Source organism: Mastigoproctus giganteus, chromosome 9, assembly GCF_048544385.1.
Source record: "Mastigoproctus giganteus isolate SK-2022 chromosome 9, ASM4854438v1, whole genome shotgun sequence".
Taxonomy (NCBI): Eukaryota; Metazoa; Arthropoda; class Arachnida; order Uropygi; family Thelyphonidae; genus Mastigoproctus; species Mastigoproctus giganteus.
In genome coordinates this window covers 204,071,811-204,087,365 of record NC_143583.1, presented here as the reverse complement: position 1 = coordinate 204,087,365, position 15,555 = coordinate 204,071,811, and the positions used below count along the sequence as shown (strand labels likewise).

Genomic DNA, 15,555 nt, shown 5'->3' with positions numbered 1-15,555 from the left:
CAACAGAGAATGTGGCAAAACAAGCAGAGTTAAAGATTGGGAAATCTCAGAAAAAACTTAAGTACATGGATTTTGGTTTAAAAATCTAATCAACTTACGTCCAAAGCTAACACAGCAGTTCAACAGTTACCTTTGATGACCGGATGAAAACCAGAAGAACAGCGCTCATAATCAAAAAATAAAGACAAAGGGGTTATTCCAATCAATTATCGACCAATTACTTGATTGCCAACAATGCTTAAATTGCTAATTGCAATAATTACTGATACAATTCAACAGCACATAATTGCTAAAAATATCCTTCCTAAGGGGCAGAAAGGAAATTGTCAAAACCCTCGCAGAACTCCTGCAAAACGAGGAAAACAAATTTGCATGTAGTCTGGATTGATTCTAAAAAAGCGCTTGATTCCTGGTCGAATACGTGGTTTGAAAAATCTTTAAAAGTTCCTGGAATAAGCAACAAGGTTAGAAAATTCTCATTAGCAGCAATGAAAAAAAATGGTGACAGTCAATGGGGAGGAGAAACTAGAAAGTGTCAACGTCAGGCGTGAAGTATTTCAGAGTTTTGCCTTTACTGTTCGTCGTCGTGATACCATTTATCAATATTACTGAACAAAACAAATTGAAGTTATGAAATATCGAAGCAGGTTGGAAAATTTTCCCGTCTGCTAAATGGATTATCTTAAACTACATGGAAAATCTCAAGCAAAAATTGAATCACTGCTAAACACAATCAAAATATTTAGCCAGGACACAGCCATGGACTTTCGAACAGAAAATTGGGCAATGTTACCAATCAGTTGCGGAAAAATCGTGGAATAATATGGAATACAAATTATAGATGATGATGTAATTAAAAGCTTTGACTACGAACAAAATTATAAATATTTAGGTTTATTACATGTTGAAGATCACGGCGAAAAAATCAGTGCTCAATACACAAAAAGAGTTAGATAACTATTAAAATCAAAATATATATGGCAGAAACACGATTTAAGCTATAAACATGTGGACTATTCCAGTGATATCGATACATTGGTGGTATAATAGACTGGACACAAGTTGAATCGAACACTTTAGACCAGTGGTTCTCAAAGGTTTTCCGCTCTCTCTGTTTCATAAAATTATCCCCAGCATCCCCCCCCCTACAAAAAACATTATTCAGACTAGCGTTTTGTCATTGTATAAAAAACATAATGGGAATCCTGTTGTCTCGAAACTTTACTAGACAGGTTGGACAGATCGAGACCCACCAATATTAGTAAAATTGGACAAATGCTAACTTATTGTGATTTTCTCTTGTAGAGAATCTGTCCTCATTTTGAATTTAAATCAATGTTTTGAATTTAAACTAAATAAAAATAGAATAATAAAAATAATAAATAAATAGGATATTAAGAAATATTATATTTTAAGTCAGAAAATCTCTTACCTGAGATATTTTTCAGGAATAACTGCATCCACGTAAGATGTAATCAGAATAATGGAAATTATTTCAAAGACCTGCTTAAAGATGGAAGAACCTTGTAACAAGACAAAGGAATAAAAATAAGCTTTGACCCTAAATCCATGCAAGTTTTGACTCTAAATCCATACTTCCAATTATTCGCCATGCATGGATTTAGGGTCAAAGCTTGTTTTCATTCCTTTGTCTTGTTGCAAGGTTCTCCCATCTTTAAGCAGGTCTTTGAAATAATTTTCATCTATTCTGATTACATCTTACGTGGATGCAGTTATTCCTAAAAAATATCTCAGGTAAGAGATTTCCTGACTTAAAATATATTTCAAAATTTTAATATTTCTTAATATCCTATTTATTATACTTATTATTCTATTTTTATTTGGTTTAAATTCAAAATGGGGACAGAGATTCTCTATAAGGGAAAATCACGATAAGTTAGCATTTGTCCGATTTTACGAATATTAGCGGGTCTCGATCACACAAGTTGTCTGTTCAACATGACTAGCTTTTATATAACTCACTAAGGAAGATAATGAAAAAATACAATTCAAAACAGTAACAATTAATTGCACATTTATTCAAAATCTAATCAAAACTTTTTAGTTTAATTAATTCAACAAAACTGATAAACTTGACTCAGTGATACCAACTTTTCAAAGTCTGATAGTCATTTAGCAAGAGTCATAGATACCACACTTTGTAACTAATTCACAGTTCAATAAATTCTTAATGGAATGGGTGGGTTGATGAGGCGCCACCAGTTTCCCAATATATGATTTAAAGTCACTTATCAGGAATCTTAAATCACTACGTTTAGTAATCTGGAGTCGATTTCTTTGCTTGGAGAGAAGTTGGATGATCATACTAAAACCACATTCTACCAAACATGATGTTGGAAGTGCAACAAGGAGCTTACATTTAATTCGTAAATACAAACAGAGTGACCGAAGGAAATAACTTTGAAAGCGATAAGAGCAGTAAAACTTTAAATACGAAGCGAGGAAGGTGTTTCACACTGCTCTAGCTTGGTCAATCGTAAATAAGCAATCAACGCGCTCGGAGGGACCCATCTCCTCCAGCGCACCCCTGCCTCTTAGTGCCTCCTAGGTAATCCCACTTTGGGAACCATTGCTTTAGACCATAAAAATAGAAAAATCATGCCAGCCAATCATGCCCCACCCTCGAAATGACATTGACCGACTTTACTTACCACGAAGCAATGGTGGCTGACGATTACTGCAAGCGAAACAAACAGTAGAAGAAACAGAGAGCTCTGAACGATTGCATCAGGAGTAAGAAAGAGAAAATATTGGATGATGTCTGAAAAGGAGATATAATTAAAGTAGATTAAACAAAGGACAGCTACAGAAAAGAAAACTTAAATTCGTATCGCTGCATGAAAAAATAAACAACTACATGCCCAATAATATACAAAGAACATCGACAGTAAAGTTGATAAGACAAACAACTGGAAATGACTACAAATTTGAACATTGAAAAATGAAACAGAAAGATCGTTTTTGCAGAAGAGGAACAGTCACTAGAAACGAATGTGAAGTCGAAAACTGAACCATTACAGATTACGCAAAGAAAAAGATGAAACTATCAATCATATCATTAGCTCGTGCAATAAGATCAAACAAACTGAATACAAAACACGTCATGACAAAGTTACTACATTAGAACTTATGCAAAAAGTAGCCCTCGTGGGTAGCACAGTTGGTATAATCACCGTCCTCCCCATACAAGGTGGAAAAGACTTGAGTTAGAATTCTATAAATGACGTGAGGAGTTTTTATGGTCTTTTTCACAACGTGGCTGAGTTAGTCGGTCTCAAGCAAGGGCAGCATGCTTTTTTCTCTCCCGGAAACTCCATTTTTTCGTCCAGCAAATAGCAAATCGAACACAGAGCACACGCAATTTACAGATATTATAGGGCGCAATATGGCTTAAGTTTCTGATACTACTCAAACCCTACAACAACTAAAGCAACCTAAACAAAAAGTAGGATTTACCATCCAAAAAATAATTAGTGTCATCCCATAAGCCTGAAAAGGTCATCCCATAAGCCTGAAAATACACTGGAGTTCAAAGAAAGTGCATAACCCCTTAAAATTGTAATTGTCGTCCGAATAACGAAAGTATATGGCAATATTTCTTACAGATTGCACCAGATAAGATTGACACGCGTAGGTGATGCCGTAATATTGCATCAGCTGTTACTTTCAGCTATATAAGCACGCTCTGCAAGAGTCGCAGTCATTCCTTGCTTGTGTCAGGATGGAGAGTTGCGTGCAGTTGATGCCACGAAAAAAGAGTGCTATTGTTGCTTTACGTGAGGAAGGATGTTGTTCCCGTCATATTGTTTATAGTGTTTTATAATCAGTCGACAGTGAGTAGATTTCTTTCCAAACTCAAGAATACAGTACTGGTTCTGCTGATAGGAAAAAAGGAACCGGACGCAAACGAGACTCTACGCCAAAACAGAACCTCGTTTTGAACGCTTATTCCTTAAAAACCGTAAAGCTTCTTCGTCTGAGCTTAAAAGAGAATGGGAAGAACATATGGGAGTGGCAGCAAGTGCAGTAACAGTCAGAAGCGCCTCTTCAAAAATGTACTTGTAGCCCGTCGTCCTAAGAAGAAGACCCTTCTCCCACAAAAAATGAAAAAGGTCCGATTAATTTGGTGTAAGCAGCAGGTCAAATGGACAATCGAGCAGTGGAAGTCAGTTATTTTCTCGGATGAGAAGAAATTCAACCTGCATGGCTCTAATGGGAGACAAACAATTCGCCGTAGACGTGGTGAAGAATACCATCCAGACTGTATGGTGTCTACAGTGAAATTCCCTACCAGCCAAATGATATGGGGATGCATTTCGTATCGCGGAGTAGATCACCTGCAGTTTATAAAAGGTTCCGTAAATGCCAATGGATATATATACTGGAAGGCAAATTGCTGCAACCATTAGAGACCATTTCAACCTGCCAAGTAACTGCATCTTTCAGGACGACTCTGCTCCTTGTCATCGGGCGAAAAGTGCAAGTAGGCACTTCTGTATTTACTTTAGCTTCATTTCTGCATTAGAGGATGGCCAGTAATGTGTTTACCTTTGTTACAGGTGAAAAAAATGGTTGAAAGAACGGTCCATTAAAACTTTTAATTGGCCAAGAAACAGCCCGGACCTGAATCCTATAGAGAACTGTTGGCATCGTGTGGAATCTGCTGTTGCCAGAAAGAAAAAGACCCTTCGTTAACTTCAGGAAGCCATAAATTCATGTTTGGAACCACAAGCTATCAGTTGATTATCTTCAGAAATTGATCTTGTCAATGCCTCGAAGGTGTGCTGCTGTCATCAGGACCAGAGACAGTTCAACTAAATATTAGTTTGCACCTGGTGAACTTTTCATTTTGTTTTCCATTTAAAATGATAAACTGAAGCAAACTGAGGGCTTCTGATAACATTTCAACATAATTGTCGTGTTTACCAAAACTGTTGTATAAAGGTTGCAAATGCTCATTTTGGAATATTGTGAGAGCACCTGTCAAATATTACTTAGCGTTGCCTTAACTATTAATAAATATCTTTTGTTTATATTTATATTTGTGATGCTTGTCATTAATGTAACATTCCGACGTGAAAAAGGGTTAGAATTGGGGCCTCGAATTATGGGTGCTGAAGTGGGCCAACGGTCGCACCAGATCTACACGACATCTAAATCTACTCTCTGCTGCAACCTGCAATATACGCCCATAGTCCACAGAGCCCATGTGCTAAAAATAAAGTCATTCCTTCATCTATGCTCAGCTAAGCAGGATCACATCAACATCTGGAACACGGTTGGTTGGCGTTTGCCAGGCAGACATCTCCGTAGTACTCCCTCCTTATGCTCAAGGCTCCAGCGGTTACAGAATTTCAAGAGACACTTCCCTAATGTGACTCTGGAAACTCTAAACTCGCTCAACATCGACATCGACCTGTGGAATATAGACAAGGCATATCGAGATGGCATCTTGTCCCATCTTGCTGCTTGTAAAGGACATTTATGTAAGTTCCGATCTTAGTTAGCCGATGTCATTTCATGTTCTGCTCAACTTGTAGTCCTTTTTCGCTGTAATTACTACTTCATTCATTTTTACATTTGACTATTATCTTTACTTTGATCTATTAATTATTATTTAGTTGTTATTATTATTATTTTTTTTTTTTTTTTATTTTTTTTTTTATTTTTTTTTTATAAATCAAAATCACTTGTATAAACAACTAAATGTAAGATTCCTCTGGCTTTCTGCGTAAGGAATCACGAGTGTATAAAATTTATGTTAATAAAGAATCTTATTATTATTAATTGTGAAATTCCTAGGTGATGCACTTTCTTTGAACACCAGTGTATTTCTAAAACAAAATATTGTGGGATTTTAAAATCCAAACTGAAAAGCAACTGGGACATAATGCATCAGACATCACTGTGGTTAGAATACGAAGCTACTTTGATGTGGTCATCCCATGAGACAGCAGAATTGAAGACAAAGAAATAGAGAAAAATGACAAAATATCGCGATATACAAATTTAAGTCCAGCGAATTTCGGAGAAGAGAACAACTGTTATTCAGTAGTAACTGGAGCACTTGGTGCTGTCCCAAGAGATTTGAAGAAATGTCTGGACAAAATCAGCAAAGACAGAATAACAACTTGACTCTTTGACTTTTACAAAAAGCGACACTACTGAGAACGTTCACTTTAAGATGATACCTCGCTGACCCTTGGACTCTTGGTTAGAATCAGAATCAGTGATGAACCAAAAATTCGAAACGCAACATAAGGTAGACTATTATGGCCATATAATAATATTCATAGTTACCATTCCCACAAGGTAACCAACCAATTTCGCTTTGAACGTCGCTAGACTCATTGCCTCTATCACGTTGGGAGGCAATTTATTCCATTATTCGACAACATGCTGCCCATAAATGAACTTCGTGATATCCAGTCTTCTGTGTTTTCTGATATTTTATATTTGTTCCTGCTGGTTCTTTCTCACCTAAAAGGGAGAGCAGACCTTCTTCATTCATTTTACCCAATCCCTCCAGCGCTTTATACACCTCAATCAGACTACCTTTAGATGCCTAGTTATCAAACTTTGCAGTGCACACCTTCTAAGCTATTTTGCATATGGGAATCGATTTGCAGCCATCATCAACCTAGTCGCTGTTCTTTGAATCATCTCCAGAAGTTCTACGTTTTTAAATAGATGCCGACATTCACAAGTTTGTGCAAGTCACTATCTAATTAAAGAAAATACAATTCATGGTATAATGTCAACTGGGTACACCACAGCAAAGGTTGTAATACTTTTTTTGAAAACTCTGATGTGTATGAAAAATCCCATCAGCTATTAAGTGAAACTGTGATCATTTTCAGTCAGTAAAAAATCATATAATCGGGTAATCTATTAGTCAGTTCAATGAGATAATTTCAAGAATAGGGGAAGCATCGTTAGTAGAATTTCCTTGCGATAATAAAACCGCCATCAGGCATCTAAGTTTGCAGATGATACAAAGGTCGACATGATGGTTAACGACAGTATTGACGGTATGCTATTGCAACAAGATCTAGAAAAATTAGGTCGATGGGCTGAGAAACGGCAGTTGAAGTTTAACATTTACAAATATTTGTAGAAGGATAAGAGAAATTTCCCTCAAATAGGAAATATACGTAGAACACTTCTGTATGATACTCTCCAGAAATTAAAACGAATAAAAGATTAACACAAAATGATTACCGTAAAAAATCAATTGAACACAATTCAAAAATTAACTGAAATTCAAAAAATTAAATTAAAAATCAATTAAATAAATTTGAAAAACGATTTTCCTTCCTGAAGCAGACAATGCTTTTCGACCGTGTGTCGTGATCACAGGAATGGAAATTACGGATTGTGTGAGCTTGAATCTTAGAGATAGAGATTATTTGTCTTCGCGCATACGCGCAAAAGACCACGAATCAGAGATTAGATATGGACGACGAACGTTAATAGAATTCTCATTTAATTCAATTTCGACGGTTTCTGCAATTAATAGTTTCGTATAATTACGTTAGACACTAAGTATTTTGGCCTTGTTAAATAAAAATGTATGTTTTTCGTTAACGGCATGAAAGGTCAATTCTGACGCTGCTGAATGAGAAGCACGAACTAAGGATGCGTGCTGTTTTATGCGGACAATAAGAGGAAATAACGTCCATATTTTTAGATGCATAAGACAAGTCGCAATCACTGTCAGAAACATTTACAAATGTAAGGTACTGCGTATGGGGTGCAGTAATCTCAGGGTAACTTATCAACTGTGCGGTACTACATTCAGGGTAGTGAAAAAAAAAGACCTGTGGGTAATTGTTCAGTCACATATGAAATTCTCTAAGCAGTGCAGACATGATGCCAGAACAGCTCATGAAGTTTGGTCAATAATATACAGAAACTTTGCTAACAAGGACAAGGAGGTGATTATCCCGTGTACAAGGCCGTAGTTAGGCCGCATCTCGAGTACTGTATACGGGACTGGAGGTCTCACTTTAGAAAGGATATATACAGGGTGTTTCAGTTAAACGTTTCAGAACTTCTAACAGGGGTAGGGTACATCCTGACAACTCGAAATCATATAGCAATGTGGGGTCGGAAATGCTTTCCTGAAGCGGTGTTGTACACAGAAGCACCATAAAGAAAAGAGACCGTAAGTGAGAAATCGTTTTAATAATACATGAAAAGAAGCAAAAGGTACATGGATTAAAGTAAGTGTTCGAAGTTTCTTCCACGGGCTACAATGCACGCCTCACATCTCCGACGCATGGACATCCGAACATTCTGGAATACTCCAGGCGAATTTCGAATTTCTTCGGCAGCTACTGCGATTCTTGCAACCAGCTCCTCAGCATTGTCAACAGGGGTGTCATAAACTAGCGATTTCATATGACCCCAGAAATAAAAATCAAGACATGATAGGTCGGGTGACCGAGCAGGCCAACGCACGGGACCACCACGTCCGATCCACTGTTGACCAAATGTGACATCCAGGTAGTTACGAACATCTCCGCTATAATGGGCAGGGGCTCCATCGTGTTGGAACCACATTGTCTTTTGCGTCGATGCAGAAATCTGTTCATCTCTCAAAAGTTGTGGCAATACTTGCTGCAGAAAGATCAAGTAGATAGGTCCGGTTAGACGACACGGTAACAGGTAAGGTCCGATGAGGTGATCTCCCATAATACCGGCCCATACATTGACCGAAAATCGAATCTGTGCTACACGACGTCGCACGACGACTTCTGTGTACAATACCGCTTCAGGAAAGCATTTCCGACCCCACATTGCTATATGATTTCGAGTTGTCAGGATGTACCCTACCCCTCTTAGAAGTTCTGAAACGTTTAACTGAAACACCCTGTATATGGAACGGGTGCAGAGAATGGCAACCACATTGGTGAAGGGAACAAAAAAGATGTCTTACCTAGATTCGGTTCTGCAAATTGCAGCGTCTGGAGACTACCTGTGCGGAGATCAAATTGAGGTGTTTAAGGCCTTGAATGGATTGAGTAAGCTACATGTTAATGGCATTCTTACTCTTGTTAAGACTACACGTGAGGGGGCATAATTCAAGTTTAGGAAGGATGGCTGCAGAATATATGTGCAGAAGTTTGCTTTTAGCCAGAGTGTGGTTGATTGCTGGAACTGGTTTCCATCTATTGTTGTGGAAGTGGATGGTATGAATAAATTCAAGAAAGAATGAGAAATACTTGGGTTGAAGTGTCTGCGCGGGTAGCACAGTGGTAGCGTCACCGTCCTTCCCACACCAGGTGGAAAAGGCCCGAGTTCGAATCCCGTCGATGACGCGAGGGACTTTAATGGGCTTTTTTCACTCCGTGGCTGAGTTAGTCAGTCTCAGGCGTAGATAGCAATGTTCTCCCCCATAAACTGGGGTTTTTCGTCCATCAAAACAGACAAATCGACCATTGAACGCACACAATTAACAGATATAAAACACAGCACGGCAGATGAATTTAATTATTCGGGTGTCCTAAAAATAACAGTTGTTTAGTTTGGGGTGAAGTGTGGTTTTTTATTTATTATTATTTTTTTTTTTTCTTGGCTGATGGTATTTTCTGCTGCTACTACTGCGTTTCCGTCTACTAATGGCTTGTCTTTAAAGTTTTTTGAACGTCGTGTCAAGGACTGTCTTGGTGGATCACTTTCGTTTCTCAATGTTCGCTTCTTTCGTGACTATCCCACTGGAACAAAGCGAGGCATTTTTGTGTAACCAATTTGTTGGCCAACTAGAAGACCAAAAACTTTAAAATCTCTACACAAGTGAACTACGATCCTTGTACTAATTTTTTTTTCCAAAAGAAGCTTAATATTTTCGCAGTTTTCTTGGACTATGTTGCGCATTGTGTATTGTCTGCTTCGGTGTGTGTTCACGGACTGATTTGCATGCTGTGCTGCTGAAAAACCCAGAATAACTGAGGGAGAAAACTCCACTCCTGGAATCACTAACTACAACTTCTACTAAAGCAGACCTTAGAAATTTCTCCAGTCATCGACGGGAATCGAACGAGACCAATCCAAACGAATGAGAAGTGGCGAAACCACTTGTTTCGGAGGATCCTGATGTGGGAGAACGATGATCATAATCATGGTTCTACCCACGAAGATCCAGAAATGGGCTTCTGCTACCCTTACATGAGATATGCATCTAAAGTAAGAGGAGTAGACGCCCATATTTTAGATGCATTTAATACTGCTGGGTGAATAATCTTATCAATACATTTCAGTGAAATTTCTAGATGTTTGGAATCTGTTCATTATCCTTAACATCACTTTAGCCGCATGCTATGCTCCCTCAATTTTCTTACATCCATAAACTTACGTCCCTAGTCAATTCTCTTAAATCAATCATCACTATATTGTGATCGCTATTAATACCAAGTTCTGGAGATGCATACGAACTTTCCAAACTGTTCCTATACCTTTCTCTTTTAATTCTATAATCCATTTAGTATCTTTCCATATCATCTGATATTTTCTAAGTATAATGCCTCCTTTTATGATTCTTAGCTATGTATTCGTCACGACCGATTTATTTCTCCTTCCAAATCCAACCAGTTTCTCCTCTCTCATTCTTCCTTCCTAATGTGGACCTTAGGGTGTACACCTGTTGGACAGGGTACAGAGAGGAGAGACAAGACTGCTTAAGAACTCAATGGGGTATTCTTATCAAGAGAGACTTGAGTTTTGCAAGTAAGCGTTTGGAAATCAAGAGTCTGCCGGGTGACTAGTTCGAAGTGTTTAAGGCCCTAAAAGGGTTGCATAAACTAACTGCTCAGGGTATCGTTACGCTTAGTCGCGTGACATACACAACAGTGCATAAATCTTAAATCTGGAATCTATTCAATAAGAGACTTCTAGAACAGATTGCAAAAATTTCCTTTAGTCGAAGAGTGATGATTGACTGTTAAAGTAAACTTTCACCTATTCTTTTTCCGGAAGCTGGCAGTTTGTCTAAATTTAAGACAAAGATATTGAAAGATTGACGAATACTTGAAGGAAATTGATAAATGAAGTGAATGAAAACGATATTGGTTATTCTGAGAATTTTTTTTTATTGATGCTACACAGGCTTGTTTCCTCACATCATTTTTCCAATACTAATACTAATCCATAGTAACCCTCAAAATTCTCATTAATTTCCTCTCCCATTACCTCTTTCTACCAAAGGGAGAAATGAAAAAGAGTGGAAACAATTCTTTTTCTCTCTATTAATTATTTCTTCTACTCTTTTCAATATCTTCGTCATAATCTGATGGTAGCACAAATACAAGAAAGTCGAAATAGAAAATTTTAGGAAACGGAATGCTCGTTAATGAAATATCTTATATTTCATAATCACGTAGGGACATGAAATTACCCAAGCGTGTGACGAACCGAACGGCATTCAGGTGAGCTCCAATCAATTCAGAGTCTTGGTGATATACTAGCACCATCACCTGCGCATTTATCTTGACCATCATTATCCTATTAGTATCATATTCAATCTCTTCCACACATTCCCTTACTTCTTTATCCATTGATTCTCTCTTTTCTATGATATGTAAAACTCTTAAATGCTGACTTCTAAAGTCGTCTTTCCCCTCCCACTTAGTCTCACAGAAACCTACCACATCCAGTCTACTTTCAAACTATTAATAATGAAATCCATAGTGTAGCATCCATATTAAATGTGCGCTACCTGCTATATTAATAATAGATGAACTCTTAAGCAGGTAAGTTCAGTTTCTTATTACTTGCATCGCGTTTGGCTTTCAAATGCAAATACCGTACTTAATAGAGTAAAACATGGTTCTTTTCAATGGCCTGTAAATCTGTAACGGTTTTTTCTAAACTTCCCGCCTCTGAAGCGTGCGCGCGCAATTCACATACACGTACGCACGCATGCACACATATGAGCTCCGTTTGAAATGCAATCGATATTTGCCGGTAGCTACAATGGTAAAGCGCGGAAGTCCGACGGCTGCACCAGTCGGCGTTCGATCGGTCGTTTTCCGTACATTCACCCTTGTCCCTGACATTATGGAGGACAGTGACCTTCCACAAAGTGTGCTGGGAGATGTGATGCAGAGACTTAACCATGAAGATGCGGAGAGGTTGGAGGCAGGATGGAAAGGAGCAAAAGTGACTGCGCGCGAAAAGTACAATGTCGTAGTTAGCGCCAGTTATATTATCGGCTAAAAAAAATTTAAAAATCATCGTTTCTTTTTTATTGTTAAAATCTAAAACAGTGAATTCACGGGAACTGCTATTTTGGATTTTAATAATAAAAAATAATCCATTTTTCCGTAAATTAATTTTAATACAATAAACTATAAGGTTTGCAGATTATCTGCTCATGATTCCTCAATTTTATTTCCTTTAATATCCATTACTTGATGAAATTTGAAGCTCTGATAGCGAAAAATGGGAAACCAGTTAATTATCAGCTAAAAACAATCTGGTGGGTAGACAAAATCAAAATTTAGAAAAACATGAACATGAAAAAGTATGATCCTCAGAATATGTATAATGGATTTTACAGGTGAGCTTAAAAAAAATAATGTAGTAATCTGAGATTGAATTAGGACAAGAGTTAATTTTTATAGTATAGTTACTTTACTTCTTAAGTAAATGTTATTTTACGATATTGGCATACATATTAATTTGTTTTCTCTCTTTAGAAAATGGAGAAGAAGTTACTGCAAATGGGGAGGCTCTTGAAGATGGCGAATCAAAAGCTAAACATGTTCGTCTTTCCCCTGACAGGAGTGTCGAAACGCAGGGCACACTGCCAACAGCGGGAAGCGATGATCCCGAAACTGCTCAAAATGTGCACAGTGATGAAAAACAGTGCGATAATGCCTCAAAAGGCGATACTGGTACGCAGGCAAACGAAGACAGCCAGGAAAATGAACAAGAAAGTGATGAAAACCAGATTAACGGCGGTTCCAGGAAGGAGAAAACAGAAATGGAAATATCTGAAGAAGGAGGGGCTGAAAACGTAGCTGAAGCTAAGCCTGATAGTGGTTACGAAACAATTAATTCCGGAGGAAGTGCAGAATTTAAAATTGAATAATTGCGCAAGAGAAAGAATGTTTGTTGTTGTGTACCAAGATTTTACGAGATGGTAACTTACGGAAAGGTCCGTTCATGAAATCTATTCTTTTCATAAAAAAAATCTGTGTAAGGTGAACGGGGTCCTAGTGTTAGCATGTGTTTGAGCCAAAAATGTGTGATGAACTTAACTGAATGAAAGATTGAGAATGATAAAGCATTCCATAACTCTCCTCTCCCGCCCCACCCCCATCAATACATAAATTTACGTATTTTTTTGTGTGCAAAACAATATTGTCATGATCTGGAGTGTTTTTAGCCTTCTATTTTTCTGTTGTTATTTGAAAGATGTGCTGAATTTACTCCAAACAAGCCAATAATTTAATTTAATGTAACGTGCAGCGTGTAGATTTTTCGAGATTTATCGATCAATCCTCTGTTATCCATACTGATTCCCCCATCAATCCCCCTTGTCATTCTTTGAACATTGCAATTTTTGTATATTTCGTGAAAATTACAATCCCATCCTGATAGAGGCGGGGTAAATAGTTTCAGTTTTTCATTTATAGTATTTATGATAGTAGACTATATATTTCCCATTACTAATCAAATATCCTGCCTGTATAATAGCATACTTGTAGTGAAAAATAGGCCACAAAAATCAAATGATGACAATTATTAGTAACAATTCTAATGATATATCCATATGTTATTGTATTTAACCAATAATATATCTATCATATACATGCATATTTATTTATAGTTAAATGTCCTATACATAATCCTATATGGATATGTGTGCATATATTATAAGGTATCCATTTTTAAAGTTGTAATGACTATATGAGAGGTTTTTAAAATGCAATTATGTTATGTAATTATTTCCTAGAAAGCGTTGTACAAGATATTAACTTTGGTATTCTATATGGAATCTCTGCTGATGTAAACCTTTATATATATAGAATATTTATAGCGATTCAACCGCAAAAAAAAAAAAAATCTTATATAGATTCTGATAAACAGAACTCAGCAAGGTTCGTACGTTAGTGTCACAATCTTCTGTTGTTTTTTAGAATATTCGTTACTGCATTCCTCTTGTCTTTTTTTGATAAGAGAATCAAAAACTAAAAGTGAACGAAAAAAATTCATTGTTATCGGATACAGGGTTAATTTTAATGATGTCTTTAATGGAATCCAGTATCACATTATTTCATAGTGGAATCTATGTAGTTAATAGTGTGTGTTCGTTCTAGTAGCTCTAGAGTTTCATTCATCTGCTTACAAAAAGAAAGGGGAATGATATATCACTTTTATAAGCCCACATACTTATTAACGTCCTACTTGAAATATGAGTGGTTATTGCCAAAAGGAAAAGCAAATGATGTGATTAATGCCAAAAGTAGAATCAATCACTTTATCTTTCGAATTATCTCAGTACAAACAGATCTTATATTTCTAAGGATTCATCTTTATCTATAATTCTGCATTCATCAGTCTAAAAGATCCAAATGAAATATGACTTTCCACACAATTTTAATTTTTCGAAAGAGATCGTAACATTTTGGGTTTTATGATATCTTCCGTATTTCGCTTAGCCTTCATAATCCAGTTCTTTTAACCATGTATTGTATAAAAGTAGAAAAAAAATTTAACTATCCGTGTCAAAAAATTCAAAACAAGAAGGAGAAATATATTTTGTTTCCTTTTTTTTGAACGAATTCGGATAATTATATGCAATGTCCGAGATGTTCAAGAACAGTAAGACATTACTGTTCTTAAATACCATCACAAGGCTGAGTTCAAAAATAAAAGCCGCCGGCTATCGTTGACATTAAAGGTCTACCAATCTTTCATCTTTATAGCTGTCAGCGGAACTCTGTAAAAGAAAATATTCACTAAAATATCTGCAAATGTTCACCTCTAAAACACAGGGCGCGTATCGTTAACTGATCGAGTCTAGTTGCTCCCCTCCTTCCACATTCCATCCAGGACCGTATGAAATGCCCAGATGCAAACTAGAAAATGATGCCTTCCTTCCAAAACATGAAAAGATCTCAGTGTTCATTTTGTTGTTCAAAACTCCCTAAGCATGAAAAGGTCTGTATTCATTCTGTCGCCCCGGAAAGCTGTTACCTCAATAAGGCAGCTTCAATTTCCATGTTAGTACGGCCCTGATTCAGTGTTCCATTAAATTAACAAGTAGGGGGGTCTTCAGCGTGCTTTCCTTCTCAGATTCCAAATACTGTAGTTGAAATCGGTGATTAAAAATTAATCATTTTAAAAAGTTTTTAAATCAAAATTACCGTAGCAAACGCACACAATATAAGCAAATCAAAATGAACTCTTGGTGCGTGTAAGGATGCATACCATTAATCATAAACTAATTCTCTTATTCAACTAAAAAAATAAAATAACAACATGCTCAACTCTTTTAAAACGTTTAAAGCTTGACTATGAAGTGAT

General features: G+C 36.9%; 1 protein-coding gene across 1 annotated transcript in view; it reads left to right on the top strand.

Moving 5' to 3' along the window:
- Positions 1-13,114, top strand: part of LOC150081048 (uncharacterized) — a 30,815-nt gene extending 17,701 nt beyond the window's left edge. Inside the window, exon 2 of the mRNA XM_090380898.1 lies at positions 12,720-13,114. Coding sequence (XP_090237024.1) covers positions 12,720-13,114 — 395 coding nt within the window. The remainder of the gene's footprint in view (positions 1-12,719) is intronic.
- The last annotated feature ends 2,441 nt before the right edge of the window (positions 13,115-15,555 follow it).